Source organism: Eleutherodactylus coqui, chromosome 9 (assembly GCF_035609145.1).
Source record: "Eleutherodactylus coqui strain aEleCoq1 chromosome 9, aEleCoq1.hap1, whole genome shotgun sequence".
In the NCBI taxonomy this organism is placed as follows: domain Eukaryota; kingdom Metazoa; phylum Chordata; class Amphibia; order Anura; family Eleutherodactylidae; genus Eleutherodactylus; species Eleutherodactylus coqui.
In genome coordinates this window covers 108,732,830-108,755,432 of record NC_089845.1, presented here as the reverse complement: position 1 = coordinate 108,755,432, position 22,603 = coordinate 108,732,830, and the positions used below count along the sequence as shown (strand labels likewise).

At 42.5% G+C, this 22,603-nt stretch overlaps 1 protein-coding gene across 2 annotated transcripts in view; it reads right to left on the bottom strand.

Annotated features, from left to right (window-relative positions):
• Nucleotides 1–12,845: 12,845 nt before the first annotated feature.
• The window catches only part of TOX (thymocyte selection associated high mobility group box), a 258,050-nt gene continuing 248,292 nt past the window's right edge, over nucleotides 12,846–22,603 (bottom strand). For both annotated transcript variants that reach the window (XM_066578295.1, XM_066578296.1), the window contains 2 exons: nucleotides 17,270–17,421; nucleotides 12,846–13,994 (listed from right to left, as the gene is read on the bottom strand). In XM_066578295.1, the coding sequence (XP_066434392.1) occupies nucleotides 13,958–13,994; nucleotides 17,270–17,421 (189 nt within the window). In that variant the 3' untranslated portion in view covers nucleotides 12,846–13,957. The remainder of the gene's footprint in view (nucleotides 13,995–17,269; nucleotides 17,422–22,603) is intronic.

Sequence of the window (22,603 nt, the reverse complement as noted above, 5' to 3'; positions counted from 1 at the left end):
AAGGCATCCTAACATGAAGTCAGCCATGTGTGCCAGGGTACCTGTACGCAACACATGGCTGTCCTCACTAGGAAGATCACTTTCAGGGTCCTCCTCCTCAGGCCATACACGCTGAAAGGATGACAGGCAAGCAGCATGGGTACCCTCAGCAGTGGGCCCGGCTGTCTCTTCCCCCTCCCCCTCATGCTCCTCCCCCTCCTTCTCCTCCTCCCCCAAAGTGCGCTGAGATATAGACATGAGGGTGCTCTGACTATCCAGCGACATACTGTCTTCCCCCGCCTCCGTTTCCGAGCGCAAAGCGTCTGCCTTTATGCTTTGCAGGGAACTTCTCAAGAGGCATAGCAGAGGAATGGTGACGCTAATGATTGCAGCATCGCCGCTCACCATCTGGGTAGACTCCTCAAAGTTTCCAAGGACCTGGCAGATGTCTGCCAACCAGGCCCACTCTTCTGTAAAGAATTGAGGAGGCTGACTCCCACTACGCCGCCCATGTTGGAGTTGGTATTTCACTATAGCTCTACGCTGCTCATAGAGCCTGGCCAACATATGGAGCGTAGAGTTCCACCGTGTGGGCACGTCGCACAGCAGTCGGTGCACTGGCAGATTAAACCGATGTTGCAGGGTCCGCAGGGTGGCAGCGTCCGTGTTGGACTTGCGGAAATGTGCGCTGAGGCGGCGCACCTTTCTGAGCAGGTCTGACAAGCGTGGATAGCTTTTCAGAAATCGCTGAACCACCAAATTAAAGACATGGGCCAGGCATGGCACGTGCGTGAGGCTGCTGAGCTGCAGAGCCGCCACCAGGTTACGGCCATTATCACACACGACCGGTTGGAGGCTCAGCGGCGAAAGCCAGCGGTCGGTCTGCTCTGTCAGACCCTGCAGCAGTTCGTGGGCCGTGTGCCTCTTCTCTCCTAAGCTGAGTAGTTTCAGCACGGCCTGCTGATGCTTGGCCACCGCAGTGCTGCCACCCCGCGAGACACCGACTGCTGGCGACGTGCTGCTGCTGACACATCTTGATTGCGAGACAGAGGTTGCGTAGGAGGAGGAGGAGGGTGGTTTAGTGGAGGAAGCATACACCGCCGCAGATACTAGCACCGAGCTGGGGCCCGCAATTCTGAGGGTGGGTAGGACGTGAGCGGTCCCAGGCTCTGACTCGGTCCCAGCCTCCACTAAATTCACCCAATGTGCCGTCAGGGAGATATAGTGGCCCTGCCCGCCTGTGCTTGTCCACGTGTCCGTTGTTAAGTGGAGCTTGGCAGTAACCGAGTTGGTGAGGGCGCGTACAATGTTGCGGGAGACGCGGTCGTGCAGGGCTGGGACGGCACATCGGGAAAAGTAGTGGCGACTGGGAACCGAGTAGTGCGGGGCCGCCGCCGCCATCATGTTTTTGAAAGTACTTGCGCTTGCGCTCAAACAGTTGCGCTAGCGACGGCTGGACGCTGCGCTGAGAGACATTGCTGGATGGGGCCGAGGACAGCGGAGGTGAGCGTGTGGGTGCAGGCCGGGAGACGGTCGTGCCTGTGTCCTGAGAGGGGGGTTGGATCTCAGTGGTAGGTTGGGGCACAGCGGGAGAGGCAGTGGTGCAAATCAGAGGCGGTGAACGGCCTTCGTCCCAACTTGTGGGGTGCTTGGCCATCATATGCCTGCGCATGCTGGTGGTGGTGAGGCTGGTGGTGGTGGCTCCCCGGCTGATCTTGGCGCGACAAACCTTGCACACCACAGTTCGTCAGTCGTCTGCACTCTCAGTGAAAAACTGCCACACCTTTGAGCACCTCGGCCTCTCCAGGGTGGCATGGCGCGAGGGGACGCTTTGGGAAACAGTTGGTGGATTATTCGGTCTGGCCCTGCCTCTACCCCTGGCCACTGCACTGCCTCTTCCAACCTGCCCTGCTGCTGCACTTGCCTCCCCCTCTGAAGACCTGTCCTCAGTAGGCTTAGCAAACCAGGTGGGGTCAGTCACCTCATCGTCCAGCTGCTCTTCCTCCGAATTCTCTGTACGCTCCTCCCTCAGACTTACTGCCCTTACTACTACCTCACTGATAGACAACTGTGTCTCATCGTCATCGTCCTCCTCACCCACTGAAAGCTCTTGAGACAGTTGCCGGAAGTCCCCAGCCTCATCCCCCGGACCCCGGGAACTTTCCAAAGGTTGGGCATCAGTCACGACAAACTCCTCCGGTGGGAGAGGAACCATTGCTGCCCAATCTGGGTAGGGGCCCGAGAACAGTTCCTGGGAGTCTGCCTGCTCCTCAGAATGTGTCATTTTCATGGAGTGAGGAGGCTGGGAGGAAGGAGGAGCAGCAGCCAGAGGATTCAGAGTTGCAGCTGTGGACGGCGCAGAAGACTGGGTGGTCGATAGATTGCTGGATGCACTTTCTGCCATCCACGACAGGACCTGCTCACACTGCTTAGTTTCTAATAAAGGTCTACCGCGTGGACCTATTAATTGTGAGAAGAATCTGGGGACCCCAGAAACTTGCCTCTCTCCTAATCCCGCAGCAGTCGGCTGCGATACACCTGGACCAGGAGCTCGGCCTGTGCCCACACCCTGATTTGGGCCTCCGTGTCCTCGCCCCCGTCCACATCCTCTAGGCCTACCTCTACCCCTCAGCATGGTGTATTATGAGTAGAGCAGAAACAGAACGCTGTAATTAAATGTGCCGCTTATTGGCCTGTGGTTGGAGGCTGACTTCGCTTACGGAACGCACAGCAGAGCCAGGAAACAATTATGCGCAAGGCTGGGTATTAATCAGCGACTCCTACCCCCAGCACACACGGCATAAACTGAAGACGGTCACTGCCAGGCCAAATATAGTATATTTTTCCACTTTTTGGGAAAAAGCCCACTGCCTCTGATATACACTGTATTTGGATTTCCCTGTTGGAGGATGACTGTGGTTACTGAAAGCCCAGTGCAGCCAGGAAACAATTATGCGCAAGGCTGGGTATTAATCACCAACTACTACCCCCAGCAGACACGCGGTGTAAACTGAAGACAGTCACAGGCAGGCCAAATATAGTATTTTTTTCCACTTTTTGGGAAAAAGCCCACTGCCTCTGATATACACTGTATTTGGATTTCCCTGTTGGAGGATGACTGTGGTTACTGAAAGCCCAGTGCAGCCAGGAAACAATTATGCGCAAGGCTGGGTATTAATCACCGACTACTACCCCCAGCACACGCGGCGTAAACTGAAGACGGTCACTGCCAGGCCAAATATAGTATATTTTTCCACTTTTTGTGAAAAAGCCCACTGCCTCTGATATACACTGTATTTGGATTTCCCTGTTGGAGGATGACTGTGGTTACTGAAAGCCCAGTGCAGCCAGGAAACAATTATGCGCAAGGCTGGCTATTAATCAGCGACTACTACCCCCAGCAGACACGCAGTAAACTGAAGACAGTCACAGGCAGGCCAAATATAGTATTTTTTTTCCACTTTTTGGGAAAAAGCCCACTGCTTATATAGCCAGTATACCTCTTTCCCTGTACCACTGTCCCTGCCTCACCAGTACTGCCCCTATACTCTGTAAAATGACTGCAGACTGAGGACGCAATGGTCTGCACGCCCGATATACAAAAAAAAAAAAATTGGGCAACACTGCTAAAAGCAGCCTCAACAGTACTGCACACGGTCAGATGTGGCCCTAAGAAGGACCGTTGGGGTTCTTGAAGCCTAAAATACTCCTAACACTCTCCCTATAGCACTTTCCCTGATCTCTCTCAGCCTGCATCTGTGGCGAGCCGCGGGCGGGGCAGATTTAAATACTCCGGTGTCATCTGATCTCTCCAGCCACTCACTGCAGGGGGGTGGGATAGGGCTGGAACTTCACAGGAGGAAGTTGTAATGCCTTCCCTGTGTTTCTATTGGCCAGAAAAGCACGCAAATTTCTCAGGGAAGGAAATGTAATGGAGTCGAGCACCGCGTGGTGCTCGTCTCGAGTAACGAGCATCTCGAACACCCTAATACTCGAACAAGCATCAAGCTCGGACGAGTACACTCGCTCATCCCTAGTCATAACCACATGATTACTCTTGGATAACCAGCTTCTTGAATAATTGGCATAGGGAGCCCTTCATAGGGTACAGTGATTTAGAATGGACATGCTTCTTTAAGTTGTCTTACTGGTGACCCACTCTTTTTAAAGGTGTAGGAGACAAAAAAACATGTCTGCTTTCTTCCACAAACAGTACCATACCTGTCCACAGGTTGTGTGTGGTACTGCAGCTCAGCCCCATTCACTTCAATACCAGATATAGCCCAAGGACAAAAGTAGAACTGTCTCTAAAATGTCAGTTATGTGTTCCTAGTCTTGCACAATGCCTTTAATGCCTTTTGTGTTTTATTAAGCCACACAAGCATTATAAAATTCTAGACTGCCATGTGTGGATTTATAACTCATGGGTAATTTGGTTTCCAGAATATAACTTGGTAGAATATAACATATACTAAACAATTGAAGATTTACTTAAAAAGCATGATAGGATTTTCCCTTTAAAGTGTGCATGTCATGTGTCAGCTGTGGCTTTGTTGTTCTCTGCATAGACAATTTGTCTATCATAATCCTTTCATCTTTAGTGAAGAATTCAAACGTTGCTTCAGGGTTTCTCTTCTATAAACTGCGTTTCAATTTCTGCCTCATCTTAAATCTGTACTATGTGGAATTTTATCATTTTTTTTCTTTACTCAAGCACCAATATTTACTATCAAATTGTACATTTTTATATGGCAACCTACTTTATGACAAAAAATGAAGAGAGGATGTAGACGCTAAAACCATTTCATTCAGAACATAGTAACCAAGAGTAACATATAAATCAGAAATAAGGAGCTGTTCCTGTTGAGTTCTTCATGCATTGTTGAGTGGTTTGTAGATGACTAGTTGACCTACACTGGTCCCACATGCATTTTGGTGGGGGTTTTGTAAGTGGTTTATTGACAATTCCGCAATCACTATGTTATGAAGGTGTCATTTACTAGACATCAATCATATAAAATATATATATGCCCACAAGACAAAGCTGTAATTAGACACAGTCAAGACATCAAATAAAATATTTGCCCTAGGGCTAGGTGGTTTGGCCAAAAATTAAATTTCAAATTTTTAAAAATCTCTTGTGGATTTTCGATTTTAATTGATTTCTTATTTTGTTTTAGCTGCTAACCAGGCCAAAGATACCAAAACACAGTTTTAAAGATAAGAGAGAGGTAACATCTCTCCTTAGGGAAAGCACCAAGAAGGTGAGTGAGGAGACTTATAAGACCATCCATGCTCCTCTGGGTAATATGGAAATAAGGAAGATGGAACAATTCCTTTGCAGCGCCACCTATTCGATGGCAGAATTCCTTCAAATCAATGCTTGACCCTTTACATAGGCCTGTAGAGCAATGATTGGGAATTGAAAACCAAGCCAGAAACCATACACAGACAGCTCTTTCAGGGTTTTTGTCCATCATCAGTGTGCAGTAGGATCCTGCCTTGGCTAGTGAAAGGCCTGTGACGTGTGTTGGGAGGGGTAACATCTCTCCTTAGGGTGAGCACCAAGAAGGTGAGTGAAGAGACGTATGAGGCCAAGCCAAGCCAGGATCCTACTGCACACTGATGAGGGGCAAAAGCCCCCAAACAGCTGTCTGTGTATGGATTCTGGCTTGGCTTTCAATTCCCAATCATTGCTCTACAGACCTGTATAAAGCATTGATTTGAAGGAATGCTGCCATTCAATAGCTGGTGCTGCAGAAGTATTGCTCTATCTTCCTTATAAACATAATAGAATCACATGCATATCTTTGATAAGTCCTGTCACACAGTTATAATACAGGATATCACAGCTCATCCTCCTGACTGTATACTTATGGTCTGTAGCTTTATTAGATGAATATAGATGGTAAACACTTTAGTGATTGTTGCATAACATTGTTAATAGTTTCTTCACCAGAGGACTGGCAAATTTAAAGCAGAAAGAGACGTATAAGGATGAGTTGCGCAAATGCATTTGTGAAAATTTGTGCGCTTGTGTGGATGAATATTCGCACAAGCGAATATTTTGACACCACAATGAGGTTCCGCCACCAGAACTGGTGCTAGTTCCCATGGTTCCCATGGTCTTGTGTGAGGAAGACAGAAGTGTGAGAGAGAGATTCTTCAAGTGGTTACAACAGAAGATTGATTGTAGCTGCCCAAGTGGAGAGACAGCTGAGTGACTGAGAGGGCTAGATACAGCTACCTGCGCTAACCCTGTGTCAGGAAGGAATACCGAGAGCTCTTCCGCAGAAGCTTGTGTTGCAGATTTCCAAAGCTGACAACCAGAGAGATCACACCTGAGACCACCATGGTTGAGGACATATAATTTAACAGTTACCTGGATTGGAGACCATCAAGAGATTTAAGAGGACTAATAACTCCGACAACGAAACAGAGGACAGACCTCTATAAAAACCGAGTGTGCATACACAAACAACTGGTGTTAGATATTAAGCAGGCCTGCTAGTTAAGGACTGGGACATACTGTGTTATTAAATCATAAGTCCGCAGTTCTATTAACTTGTGCACGCAGTAATGTACTTTTACGGACCTGGAGGCAAGCCAGGACTTTGTGTTAAAATCCTATCTGCCCTTCTCAGATGTACAAGCTCTTCAGTCAGCCACTTTGTTAACAAAAGAAGGCGTGTGGCATTGCACCATAGTTGAGTTCATACCGCCTTCAGAGACTTTACTTGCCCAGTTCACAGAATACATCATTATACAAGTACTTATGTGTACCAATTGCAGAGTGTGAAATCTGTTTCTAAGTGTTGTGGATGTTAGTTAGCATAGCCAGGGTTGAACTTTTGCATGAAAGTCTTATGATATCCCCTACTGCTCCTTTTTTCTGCACCTTCATATCCAATTTGGCTTTACAGTTCTTGGTTAGAATAAGAGTATATATGTCTTTGTAAACCTGCTGCATCATAGAATTGATTGAAAGTGAAAGTAAGGAAATCTTACTCTCAATATGGTGCCTGATAAGCATCAGACTTACATGGAAGTGACTACAATACACAGAGGAGGCCTTCAGAGTGTGATAGCCAATCAGGTGAAAGGGGAGTAGGCATGAAAAAATGTGTTTTCACCATAGTGGCCCTTTAAGGAATTGCTGCGTAACATAATTAAATGGGAAAAATCTGATAATCAGTACTTATCAAGAAATTGATGTGCATATGTAACTCCCTTATGTTAAAGAATGGGATTCAAAGTTTAATTACGTACACATGACGGATGGGGCTCCACTCCCTCCGGTCACCCCAGCCCCTAATGTTGTATGCACACCCCTGCAGTCATGCCAGCCTCCCACATATATTATGCACACACCTCATTAAAGCCTCCATATACTGTTTTCTTATCCTCACAATTCATCTATTACTAGCAGAGATAGTACCATCAAAGAATCCCTCCATCAAATGGGAAAAGGAAGCCACTGAATCCTCTCTAAGGTATAGCTATCTATTCCCAGAGTAAGAAAAAGTCATATTGCATAGCATTGGTCCATGTGGAAAAAAATCTGCACGTCCCACTCTTCTCTGTTTTCATGGCGTCCTTGTGCTGTCTGATTTTTTTTCTACACCCAACTCGAAAAACTCAGGCAAAACAATTTGGAAAAACTAGGCAATTGTGGGATCATTCCATCCTACTATTTCTCCAGTGACCATTTTTTTTAGTATTATTTACTCAGTGTTTCCCAAACTCCAGTTCTCATGGACCCCCACAGGTCCTGTTTTCAGGATATCCTATAGTAGGAACACCTGTGGCACTGTCTGAGGCACCGGCAATAATTACATCACCTGTGTAATACTGAGGAAATCCAGAAAACATGACTTGTTGGCGGTCCCTGAGGACTGGAGTTTGAGAAACACTAGCTGTGTCCATAGAAGTACCTTTGTTTTGGCTATTTGATCCCAGACGATCATTGATTGCTGAACCTATTCTGGTTTTCCATTAGATCAATGTGGTTGATACTTCACTGCATCTTTCTATATTATACTCGGTTCCATAGCCTGTAACATTAATGTGCACAGTTGTCATTATTTAAGGGGATCAAGACAACTTCTACAACTTCTTTGTGGTGGAGAACATCAAGCATAGCTTAAGACTTTAATGAATTTGCTACTGTGTAGTACTCTATCAGTACCACATGCACATTATTATTGCTGTTTATGCTTCCATGTTCTGCGCGGATACACAGAATTGCACTGCTAGCGATGGAGAATGCCAAGTGTGCATCTAGACTTTAGTGAATCCCACACCGTGTTGGTACCACATGTACATATTATTATTTTTTGGTGACCATAACAACCTTTATGCTGTGTACACATGGTCCCACATGCATTGTGAGTAATGTAGAATACCACGTGTGCTTCTATACTCTATAGGCCCCCTGCACACGGGCGGAAATTCCCGCAGAATTTCTACCCGTGGCTGCTGCCATAGGATTGCATTAGAAAATGCAGCCCTAGTCAGACATACGCGATTTTTCCGCGTGAAATCACACGCGATAAACAAATCGCGGCATGTTCTATTTCTGTGCGGGTCTTGCAGAGTCCCACACAGAAATGTCACTCCCGACACCCCGGTTCCGCTCTGCGCATGCGCCGGCTGGGCGGCAGCCGGCACATCACAGAGCCGGAGCCGCGTGAGAAGGTGAGAGCCGTACTGGTCCCTGCAGGTTCCCGCAGGGGATCCTACCCGGCCGTCTGCAGGCGGCCATACTCATCCTCAGAGCAGCACCATATCAGTAGTGACCTTAAGATATGGCATGATTTCTACTTTATTAAACATTGACTAGTTTGGAAACGAATGGTTTTGAACATCATATACAGGGGCAATAGGCATACCTTTCCCAAGTGACGGTTTCTTTTAATAGGGTTTGTCTTGGTGATAGTAAACTTTTCAACTTGAGTTATTGATCAAGATTTTGTTGACTGAATCTAATATTGGAGGATAACTAACTTTTATATTAATACTAAAATACTAAATTTATTTTAAAGCATACCTACATTTTCAGATGACTTTTCAGAATAAGCTGCCATGTGGGTACATGAGGAATGACACTATTTCTGGACACAATTTGACTTAAAGCCTGCATTTTCACCAGTTTCGGCAGGCTTTATTTCTAATTTGCAGTTCTCTCTAGGTTGGTAGGTTTAGTCTACCTACTATGCTGTATTCTATATACTGTGTATAGAGAACAATAGGATATATTTTTTGTATCTCTTTAGAATAGGATATATTATTTTGTATCTCTCTGTAGCACTGACAGACATAACATCATCATAGAGGAAGGTAATACAGCAAGACTGCACAGTGTAGATGTAATTTCAGTAGTTATAAAGCACCCACCAGTTAGTTGCAGGTACATCTGAATGTGTCTTTCCTTCCTCCTCCCCTCTGCTCGTTATAGACTTCTATGTGCAGCATGAGTCAACCCCTCCTTCACTGTCTGTTTTCTGTCTGTACTAAGGCCGCATTTACATGTCTGAAAGCGAGTTGTGGCTGAGATTTTCAGGAGCAACTCGAGTAGCACAGCACACAGCTGCCCCATCCATGTGATATGCGATGTGCAGGGCACATTACATGTCAAATTCTTGTGCGAGACTCACATGAAAATAGAACATGCTGCAATTTTTTGATCTCACACTATCAGTGCAAGCTAAAAATCGCTCATGTAGATTAAACCTTTGAAAATAATGGGTTATTTCAATGTGCGAGTTCTGTGCGACTCGTTATTGCACAGAACTCATACATTATTCTTACTTATGTAAGTACAACCTAACAAAGATGATAACATGGATTTCACATGTCAATAACAATGAACAGCAAATTAGAAGGATGTGAGATCACTTATTGACCAGTGTAGTGGACCGGAGATAGCAGGGCCCCTCCATAATGTTGAATGTGTTTGTCTTGTGCAATCATATTCTCAGCATCTTCTGTGTTGTATACATATGATGTGTATTGCACCTCTGCAGCACTGAATGGGTTAATGTTGGGGTTAGGTCTGAGAAATGTATCATGTTGTATGTCATGTGACCTTGTGGTATATATGTGTTTGTGAGGTGTAGGTATGGGTTCTTCTCACAGACACTCATCAGGCTGTGTGGATATGTGAAGAATGGAGGAGGCTGAACAATTCCTTAGTGTGTGGCTGGGGTTATTCTCTCCAGGTTGTGTCTGTCGGTGCCACCATTAAGTACCAATGAAAGGAGGGATCACTGCTTGGAGGTTGAAGGCAAAAGAAGCATGAGTGTGGATCGGTAGAGAGTTAGAGAGAAAAAAAGTCACTGGGAGCGGGATCACACACATAACTAGTACTGTGGATTGTCTGGATTTCCCTGGGTATCCTCCCTGTCACACCACCTCCTTCTACTGTAACTGTGCCAACTTGCTGCTTAACTGTTATCAAGTTACAGTAAATGGACCTTACCGACTATTCCTGGTTTGTCCAGAAAGTTATCCCTGTGTGTAGACTAAATTATTTCCTACAACCAGTTTCACTGCAGAGAATGGAACGGTGGCGTCACGAGTGACAATCTTCAGTTACTCTTTCCCTGTGACCTCTCCCAGCAGTAACATGGATGGGTCCCGAACTACCCTCGGGAGGAGATGGTAGAGCCACCGTGACAGAAATCTTCCACGCCATCTCCTCGGCTGTGGGCCTGCTCCTCAGATGCTACAACCAGCACCTCAGAGTATTTTTTCAGCACAAAAACATAATTTTAGGCAAATGAAATAATCTGCAATTTTCCTTGTTATCACATTGTCTGTAACCTCAGCACAAGTTGTCTCAAAGTGTAGTAACCATTTAGGTATTTTGAACAAATTGAACCCTTTTCCTTATTATTGATGAATCTGCTAATATTTTAAAAGGGTTTTCCATGCAAATGCTATTGATTAACTGGGGTACACTGCTCGGGACCCCGGCCAATCAACTGATCTAGTGCCTGCTGTTGGCGCTGCATTACATGGGGGTTGGAGCGGAAGCAGTTGGCTCTGACCTCTGTGTAGTGGCTGGCACTCATAATTGCAGGCGCAGCTCTCATTAAAATCAATGACAGCTCTGCCTGCAAATTATGAGTGCTGGCCACTAAACAGGAATTGGACTCCAGACGATCAATACTGATAACCAATTTTGAGGATAAGCCATCAATAGTATTTGCGTGGAAAATCCGTTTATTGAAATATTCACACCTCGTGTAAAAACTACACCGTGGAACCTGCCTTTAAAATTGGTTTCCACAACGCTATATGTGTCAAATATGATATACAGGGTTATTGCAAAAGATCTTTCAAACACTCATAAGTCACATTTAATGACACTCAGATACAAAAATTTCATATTAATGTAAAACGCAGAACTGTCCAACAATAAGACTGTCCTTATTATCCAAAGCAACCAATGACAGCGCAGCTTTCATTTCTCATGCTGCTGCGGTAATCTCTCTGCAAGAGTATGCAAACTCGAATGGAAACCAATTATTCCAATTTTCATGGAATCTTTAGTGTTTCAGGATGTAGCCACCTTCCACCTTCAGGGCACAGTTAACAAATGTAATGTAGAATTTGTCAGAGGGAAAACCCACCTGTCTACGAGGACCATATATGTCACTCTCCCACGGTGAATGTGTTTTGTGCTATAACAGCAAAGTGACCGGCCCCTTCTCTTTCTAAGGAATCAATCACTTGGGTTTTGTACCTGGACATGTGACAAATATCTCCTCCTACCATTTTCACAGTGAAGTCATAAATCAGCTCAATAGATAACTAACAAACAAATGGATTGTCTGTGGAGGTCGTGACAATAGTGAACTTCTTCCTTGGCCTCCACGTACCCCAGACCTTATGCCCTTATGCCTCCTGATTTTTTTTCTCTGGGGGAGTGTTAAAGATGGAGTCTACATGCCACCATTTCCACCCACCATGTATGATCTGAGAGTACACATGGCATCAGTCAATCGTGCTACGCTACAATGTGTATGGCAGGAACTAGTCTACAGGCTCGATGTGTGTTGAGTGACAAAGGGGCCCACATTGAACAACTCTGACATGGAAAACATTTTTGAGGTTGAAGTACAACTAAACTTTTTGATTTTTTTTGTTTCCATTGATATCAAATTTATGTCTCTGAATGTTAGAGACATAGAGTTTCAAATCGGGAAGATCATTTGTGATAACCCTGTACCGTCTAACTATATTTATTATTAATGTTAGCAGTTATGATTACTATACGACATCTATAGAGAGTATTTAGTTGTAGTTTAAATAAGACTGACTTTAATACAATCATTTTTATGCCACTGGTAATACAAATATCTAAAAACCCTTCCATGGAGTCAGATCTATCTTAGAAGATGTGGTTTCGCCATCTCCTCCATTTGCCTTTCACTTAAAAAGACATTCTGACTGATATGTGGCCTGGGGGAATTCTCCCATTTGTCAAAAGACCTTTCATATTCATGTTAAATACAGCACAAGTAGGGCATTTTTCCATGCTTCACAGTCCTTTCACTAAATTTGATGTGTGATCATAGGAGCTTATAAGAACAATTTATCACTACCTCTTGCCAAGTTCTGCAGCCAAAGCCTGATTGAAAACTAAAAGGCAGAATCATATCTTTTCACTGTTGTTTACTCTTGGGGCTTATATCATTTTACTACTCTATATAAATATAAACAGTTGCTACATTGTTGTCAATTACAGCGGTGTACGATTTTTTAGACTTGTCTAACTTGACTTTCCAACCAGGAAAATATGAATAAGAAAGAAAGAAAAAAAAGTTTTTGATCACTTTTATTTTTTTGTCATTTTAAAAACGCAAGTTTGGTTTTATTGAATGTCACAGTAGAAAGGAAATGAATTCACATGAATTTGTGAAACAATATATTTCTTCCAGCAAAAATGTGAAAACATCAAAGAAACATATTTAAAAAGCTAAGAAAATTACTTACAAACACATAGATTTATTATTTCATAAATAGGCGCAACAGGCTCCATTTAATTAAAAAAAAAATAAAATAAAAAATAATAATAAAAAAAAAAAAAGATTAAATACAGACACAGTATGGAGAAACAATATAACACATAGCCAGTTATCAAGGTTACAATTTAGCTGTTTCCAATCTGTTTCTGCATCTAGTAAAATAACATATAAGCATTTGGCAGGTTTTATACATAGAGGGACATAATGACATTTACTAACAGTTACACAAGAAGTGATACAAAAAGCCATTTTTAATGCGGTACAAAATAAACATGTTTGATTTCTGTATAGCTCAGAGCACAATTAGCCAATTTCTTAGTGGAGGAGTTTTTCTCCGAAATATTTTTGAAAATATAGACATATTAGGCATTAAAAAATAAGCAAAAATATGAATGTTTGCCAATCAGAACCATTTTTTTCCAAAATGTACCACCTGGAATGTACCAGATTTCAATTGTAATTTAGTTACACAACATCCACATTTTATACTTTAGGAGAATGGACACTCATGCTATTTACATCCTTGCTATGAGTGCTACATCAAGCCATTTTTTGAAAGTCTTTAGTAGATTTATATAAACAACCTTTATGAAAACCAATGGAAACTCCAGGATGCTTTAATCTGAGATGACTACAGTTGCTAAGGCAGCTTTACTAGTGCAGCACTTCACAGCAAAACCAATATAAAATATGAATGGTCCAATTTTCTTTAGTAATCTTCTTTCAGTAAAGAAGGGGAAACATGTTACTTAAAGGAGTTTGAAAAGAAGAAGCAAGACTATTTTCCCAGAGTGGATAGCCCACAAATGTAAATGTCCTAAGTGCTTAGCAACTTGTATTTTCTAATGAACTGCAGAATTGCCATGGTCGCAAAATGCAATCCTTGGCAAGGGTTGTCCCTGCATTCCTCTTCTGAAAGAGATTTGTCAGTGTGGATCATACTTTCAGGTTAGGTACAGTGCTTTGTCCCTCTGCATGTTCCTGGGGAAAAGGAAAACAAATTGCAATCAAGAATTGCACAAAACCACATTAATAATTATCATTATCATTAAAATGAAAACGAAAAAAGTTCAGAACCGTGTTAGCAGTAAAAATTAATTAAGGCTTCTTCACTAGTATTAATAATAGTTTACTTACTATAAAATACATATGTTTCTCTATATATTGAACAACTTCAAGACCGCCATAGGTATATATAGGTTATGCGGACATGGGGGTTAAATGGAGCAGGCTTGGGAGCCAAGGCAGCTCCATATTCAGTAGGGGTCAGTGGTTTTCTAATTCTGATCATGGACGCTTAGATGCCGTGGTCAATCTTCTCCACAGTGTCTAAGTAGGTAGCTAAAGGAAGGGGTGGGCTCTCAGGTGCTTTATTCGCAGGGTGACATTGGATTGCAATAGCTTTTTAGAGCTAGTGGACGGCCCAGGGCTTTCATGCATGGATGCCTATTAAGCACTGCATGTGATAGGGCTTAACTCCTTAACGACATAGGATATACAGTTACGTCCTGTGGTTTTGAGGTTTGTGTGGAGGGGGATTGGGATTCTGGTCCATGCAATGCGGGTAACGGCTTTTTCTCACAGCTGACACCCGCCACCAACTGCTGCGATCAGTTTGACAGCGCCATTTAAATGCCGCAGTCGGTTTTGCGGGGTCTTGCAATGGGATCGCTGATGCTGATCACGGCTGTTAACCCTCTAGATGGCAGTATCCATTCTGATAGCAGCATTTAAATGCCCTGATCATTGTTTGGGGTTCCTGAAAGGCCCCCTGCATTCTAAATGCCCCAGGGTTGCCATGGCTGATTGTCTATCAAGCCATGCCACAGGAATGGCTTGATAGGCTGTATACCAAATCGCACTGTGATGTAATAATATGGTATTACATTAGACTAAAAGAGCGATCAAAGGATAGCAAGTTCATATCTCCTATGGGCCCCCAAAAAAGTAAAAATTAGTTTTAAAAAATTTATTAATTCTTAGAAAAAATAAAAGATATTATAATTAAAAAAAAAACCTTTTCCTATATTTATAATAATAAAAAAACAAATCTTTGGTATCACCGTGTCTGTAAAAGTCTGATCTATCAAACGTAACACTGTATTTATCCTGCACGGTGAACATCGGTGAATGCACAACGATGGAATTGCACTTTTTTGGTCATCTGATCTCCAAGATAAAATGTAATAAAAAGTAATCATAAAGTCGTATGCACTCCATACTACTACCAATAGAAACTTCAGGACATCCCACAAAAAAAAGAGTCCGCACACAACTATGTGAATGGGAAAAAATAAAGGTATGGTTGTTAGAAAATAGTGGCAGAAAATAATTTTTTCCCCAAAGATATTTTATTTTCTAAAAGTGCTATGGCAAATAAAATTAAAAAAAATATTTTTTTTATTATTTTACGTAGTGTGTATTGCATAAAAACAAAACTCCTTAGTCCACTTACATTTTTTTTTTAAACATTCCTCATTACATTATATGGCACATTAAATAGCAACATTGAAAAATAGAACACACTACGGAAAAATATTTTTTGAAAGTGGGGAGGAAGAACAAAAAAGAAAAATGAAAAAAGGTCCACGTCCTTTAGGGGTTGATAAGCAACACTGAGAAGTATTGCATATTGCAATACAGAAGTACTGCAGTATATAGCAGAAGTAATCATGTGATCACAAGTCAAGTCCCGAAATAGGCCTAAATGAAAAGGTTAAATAACTCGGACCAGTAAGAGCGATGCTCGCTCGAGTAACTGCTGTATCCGAGCGTGCTCACTCATCTCTATTTGTAACAAATGGTGAACACGGTAAGAAAAAAAAAGTGCAATGCCAAGAATTGCGTTATTTGGGGCAAAGAAAATGAAATTACACTTGTGTGACTCTGTCCTAATGTGTCTCAATGTTCAACTCGTCATTCCTCAGCACAGATGGTCTACAGCAGCAGATGACCCACTTTAGTGCCATTGCTGTCTAAGAATAACAGAAAGGCAAGACTCCAGTGGGCAAAACGGTGCAAAAATTGGATCACTAAGCAGTGAAAAAATATCGCCTGGTCAGATGAATGCAGATTTCTGTTGTGCTGATGACAGGGTTAGAATTTGGCTTAAAGTGGTTGTATGACTGTTGCTCTCTTCATTCTTCTCCTCGCTACAGTAACCTGCAGTGAGGAGGATGGGGAACAAGAAATTCTGTGGATAGGGCGTAACTTGTAGTTCTGCTACAAAAGCTTTTAAAGGGGTTGTGCGGCTTCAATATAAAAACTTTTATAAGTTGGGCATGTGTTAAAATAAAAAACAAAGCATACTCACCTGTCTTCATCCCACATCCCTGCCTTCTGCTGCTCTGTCCTCCAGAAGCCAGAGGCCGCAGCAAACTCCTGGCATCATAGCACCTAGGATGTAAGCACTGATGCCAGGAGTTTTGAAAGTGTTGCTGCACCTCCGATTGGCCACAGCAGTCACCTGACTTCCGGTGGCAGAGGACGGAGACGGATCAGTGGCAGAAGCCGGTTAGCTCTACCCCAGTGGGAGTGAAGACAGGTGAGTATGCGTCATTTTTTAAATTTCAACTCATGCCCAGCCCATAACATTTTTCATATTGAATCCACACAACCCCTTTAGGCAGCATGAAATCGATGAACCCTTTTCGACATCTGTGTACAGCATGGGCCAATATTTTTGCAGGATGATTTTAACACCAAGTGAAACCTATGCCGTACTACTAGAAGGGTGTCTCCAATAACCATTCAGTGTAATTTTATAATAAACCATTGCCTCGTGTGGCGCAGAGTGTAAGCTCTAGCCTACGACCTGAAGGTTCCAAGTTCAATCCCCACATGATTCAGGTAGCCGGCTCAAGGTTGACTCAGCCTTCTATCCTTCCGAGGTCGGTAAAATGAGAACCCAGCTTGGTGGGGGGGTAATAAGTAATAATTACCTGAAAGGGCTGCGGAATGAGTTGGCGCTATACAAATACCAAGATTTATTTATTTTATTACAATGTGCAAGAGCTTTGTGTTCATACTCTTTATTGCATATTAGTATGCGCTCCTTCAATACTGTTTTACATATAAAATGGGTAAATGTAACATAGCCTTATTACAGTAACCGATATGAAAAATGTTTAGTTCTATTTGTCAGTGTCAGAAACATATATAAACCAAATGTAATCACTGGATCTCTTCAGAGCGAAATACAGTGAAATATTTAATAGCAGAAGTGGAACACTAGAGTGTGCTGGTAGCCTACTCACCCATTACTGCAGTAGTCATTGTTCCACTCTATGGCCTGTCCTGGAGGATTCCTACAACCGGAACGGACATACTCCATTGCTTGAGTAACAACCTGGGCTGCTGTAGATGTTGGACTGATAAGATTCTGATATTCTGACTGAAGAGTGAATCCCTGGGAAACAAATAAGCCGTATTACTAGCACCGTGTGATATGTACAGTAAACAATAAATGCACAGCGTGCGGCATAATACTCAGGAAGACATAAGAGATAGATAAAAGGAAAGCATCTGAGTAATCAATATATTAGTAGTAAATGGAGAATACACATGATTATGTCTCTGCTCTAATGCAATATAAATCCTGTAGGTTTATAAACGGGTAACCTCGAAGCAAAACACAAGGTTGAAAAGACAAAGAAATGAACAATCAACACAACAAATATAGATATATCCCCCGATCTGCATTTTATCCTTCTTCATTAGACTCAAGGATACATTGCTTGTTAATTTTCAAAATATGCAACAGAATCTTTTTGAAAGACATTGGCAGCAGGTGGCTGAGTGTTTTATTAGACTACACCTATTCATGCATTGTTCTCAAAACCCTTTTTCTTCATTCAATCACAAAGGGACCATCTGCTTCCTTTATACTTACACTTCTTTTTCAACTAGCAAAAAAAAAGCAAAGCACGATACTAGTGATTTGAATTAACGAGTAACAAATAATAATCAAACTCCACACCGAGGCGGAGAAAAAAAAAAAGAAATGGCTCGCCTGGCGTTTCAATTTCATTTCACATCAGTATTTATGGTGTCAAAATTATTTGCTCAATTATTAAAATAGAAAAGCGAGCACTATATGGGAAGATGTGGATTTTATGTGGTAGCTTCACTGGGAGAAATACACTTGGGCAATAAGATACATCTGCCTCGTCTATCTATTGTTACAATCACGCAGGGCGTATGTACGTTGCCCTTCACAGATATCACCAACACATCAGGCCAAGATGTCATCCATGTCCACAATGGACCAATACAGACATATATGATATCAACAAAACACGGTGAACACATAATAGCCTAATTATTAATAGGGTAAAAAACTGGAATAGAAACACAGGGATGGGAACACTATCTCTAGCCAACTTTGGTGTTGCAAAGAAGCAGGGTGATTGTGCTGATAGGGGCAACCCCATGTCAGGAACCTAGGGGGCCTAGTCTGTTCCTAGATGGAGGATAAGGGAGATGTTTAATGCAGATGGAAAGAGCAATGTATGTAACATAGTATTTGGTAGAAGTGAATAAGCTCCACACACAATAAATAGCCACAGGTACTTATCTCACAGGAGGCCACTGCCTCATCAAACACCTGAGACAGGGGAATAACCAGCGCCCATGTAGGGGCGGGACTGAAATAAATACTCTTCCTTTATGGCTGATTAGCTGGCTAGGGAAAACACTTCCCTGTTTGCAAATTATTCCAAGCACCACAGGAGATTTTGTAGCAGGGTTGTGAAGAAGGGTAGATAAAACACTGAACCCACTGAGAGATTTCTGACAGCCGACACATCAGAGGCCTTCTGTAGTTACAAGAACACCGAATGACAGGGCACATGCACTGAAAACATGGTTACGTGGACAGCGGCTGATGTTGTAATGTCCCCCCGAATCCACCTCTTGATTGCGTTTGGAGCGCCGAAATATCTATCTATCTATCTATCTATCTATCTATCTATCTATCTATCTATCTATCTATCTCATATCTATCTATCTATCTCATATCTATCTATCTCATATCTATCTATCTATCTATCTCATATCTATCTCATATCTATCTATCTATCTCATATTTATCTATCTATCTATCTATCTATCTATCTATCTATCTATCTATCTATCTATCTCATATCTATCTATCTAGCTATCTATCTCATATCTATCTCATATCTATCTATCTATCTCATATCTATCTATCTATCTCATATCTATCTATCTATCTATCTATCTATCTATCTATCTATCTATCTATCTATCTATCTATCTATCTATCTATCATGAGCAGCTGTAGATTTGCACTATATTTTACACCAGCTTTTGACATAAATTATAATATATCTATGGGGCAGTTCAAGCCCTGCTTCCTTCTGCTACACCCCACCCCCTTTTCTGATCACTTTTAAAAATTGACATGAGATGCCAAACAGCCAAAGGTAACAAATGTTTGCAAAATTTAAGCTTGCCCAGGAATTAGCAACTTCTGTACATTAGGTAGTAAATTCTCCCTATGTATAAAGGGGGAAAACACAATAAAGGGACTCACCAGGGTCATGTAAATACACTAACAGCCGATAGACCTATATGAGTGTCTTGTCCTTCTGGGTCAAATGACCACTGCACACAGTCATCGGCATGATAAACATCGTCACACATAAGTCTGTGTGTATTTTGCAGACTAAGGGCTGCAACATTCAAACCTCCAGAAATATAATCCCTCTCACTGTGAACTGCTCAGCACTGTAAACACTGGGATCACATCAGTTTTTAGTTCGAATTGTCAAAACAGTTGTCCTTTCATTATATGAGGTGATGTGAAAGTCTACAAACCTATTGAGTAAAGGCCTTCTTTTTTATTTAACTGCCTAAGTCCACTTTCTCATAACACAGTATATTTGCTCACAGTGTTCCGCAGCAAATGCGCAAGAGATCCGCAGTGGCAAAATCTGCACCTAAATGGTGCAAGATTTTTTGCAGTTTTTGTTGCGGATCTGCCACGGATTATAACTTTTGTATTCTAAGGATTGAAATGCACATCTTAACCCTTTCCAATCCACTGTCTGACGTTTTAAGACATTCTGATTGAAGACTGTACACCTCCGATGTCGGAAGACGTCCGACAGGGTATTCTTACTGTAGATTACTGGCCGCTCTGTTGTTGGGGGCCTCTCCAGCATGTCCCATACCGCAGTACTGGCTCTAGCCAGCAGATGGCACCATTTTTTAATGGCAGAAAGAGAAAGCCCCCTAGGAAACCCTGAATCCAAAATTGGATTGCAAAGGGTTAAATCAATAGCACAAAAAGGAATGCTGCAGCGTTTTTAAAAAACACTGTGGATACGGCGGAGAAATTTTTCACTCTATGTGCAGGAGATTTTAGAAATCTCCACATGGCTTGCACTGTATATGATGTGGAATTTCTGCTGAAAAATCTTCTGTGGGTATTCCGCAGCATTTACACTGTGCATGTAGCTGCCCTAAGGCTTCTTTACACATCTTGTTGTAGCAATGTAATTCATGCATTTTTGGGTGGGTTTTTTTGGCATTTCTTCCCCCTACAGAGAAGCCTAAGAGAAAAATAGCAGAACAATGGCATAAATTGTATGTCATTTGTAAGAAATGACATGGACAACAGAAAAAAAAGCCAAAAGTGACAAAAAGGCCACTGCAAAAAAGCAATGTTTATAGTCAATTTCTTAATTCTTTATTGAACTATAGCCAACATCTGGGTACAATGGTTTGGCCATAAGAAAACATGGCAAAATATGTCAGTATGAAAAGCACAAAAAGTACAGCATTTATGAAAGATAAAAAATAAGGTGTGAAACCACAGCAACCTTACAGAAACCAATTAGTGCTCCCATTCAGTAAACTGCCGTGAAAAAATTCAAGCTGCATTATGACCGGTTGCGTGATTTTCTGTTTGAGGCCCACTATTTTCCATGTATGAAGACTTTTGAATCAACTTTTTTATTGTAATAATATATATATTCTATTATATATATCTTGTCATATGTTTGTCACATCAGTCTAGGCAAACACGTGTCTCTGTGTATATATATATATATATATATATATATATATATATCTACCCTCTTAGTAAATAGCGAGCAGTCGAATAGTTAATTTGCTCAATGTTATATGTTGTTATATGCAGGCGAGATGCTTGTACAATAATCCAACAGATCTTTACAGGCCTAGGAATGTCCTGAGATAGCAGTATCTGATCCCCTTGATTCGGAGAAAAGTATTCTAGTTTAGTTTTATGTATAAGAAATCACGTTTAGTAGTAACATACACCTTAAGGCCGCTTGCAGACGGCCGGGTCGAATCCGGCAGCAAGAATTCTCGCCGCGGGACCCGAGCACCTGCAGAGAGCAGCGCGTACTCACCCACGCCCTGCAGCTCTGGATCTTTCATGTGCCGGCTGCCGGGCAGCCGGCGCATGCACAGAGCGGAGCCGGCAGCCGGTGAGTGACGTTTCTGTGCGGGGTTCTGTCTATTGGTAAACTCTGACAGAGAAAAGAAGCCCCAGCCACGACAGTGTAGCAGCAGAATGGCTTTGACACGAAAGCAGATCTGGCCCATGTGACTGTAGCGTCATTGTATGCACCCTGTCATTTGGCACTTGCCAATGTGTTGACATCTCTCTGCAGTTGTGGGTCCTGATTGGTCAGCAGGGAGATTCGTTTACCCAGCCAGCCAATCAGTCTTTATTGTAGTATATAAATTCCGGTCCCTCCTTTTAGATGGAGATGGTTACTCCTCTGAATAGTGGCGCTCTGGTCTGGTTCACAGTTGTATGGTGTCATCTCACAGCCAGATAAGTCCCTGGTGCCCATACTTATTATTCTGGTGTAAAATCTGCTTCCTTACTGTTGCTATCACTGTTATTTACATCTGACAATTGACATCCCCTTTTCCATCTAGGGACAGTTCAGGTAGCACCCAGGTTCCAGACGTGGGGTCTCCCTCATCAGTGTGATCACCCTACTTTTAGGCAAGATTTTCCCACATTGGTCAGACAGGGTTAGATTTCCCTTTCCCTACTGTTTTGTTTCATTATTGTTAGTTTTGTTCTCTGAGTTTTTCATAATGTGTATATCAGTCCTTTTGGACAACTATTCCAACTGATCCAAAGGAGGGGTAACATATTCTATAAGTAACTAAATGTTCCTAAGCCCGTGCCACAATCACTAATCCTGGCATGATAATTTTCCATTAAACATACACCCTAGTTGGATACAATGCAGGATTTGTGAGCAGTGATCAACTAGTATCTTACTCAAAGTATGTTCAGTGCTCATACTAATGCCTCCCTAGTCTTGACCTTCATCTTGCAGTAAGTGCCTTCCTTTAGTCCTTCCTTCAAAAGACTATTCCCTCTCTGGGAACCTTGGCATCCCTCTCTTATGCTCTTCAAACTTCAACATGTCTCTAGAACAGCGTTACCAGATGCTGTAGATGAACTTGAAGAAGAGTAATGCCAAATGTGAGTCAGGGCCAACATTCCCACACTGTGCATGGTTCTGTGGAAGCAAGGTTTGGCCTTTTGATGGCAGTGATGACTTTAGCTGTGA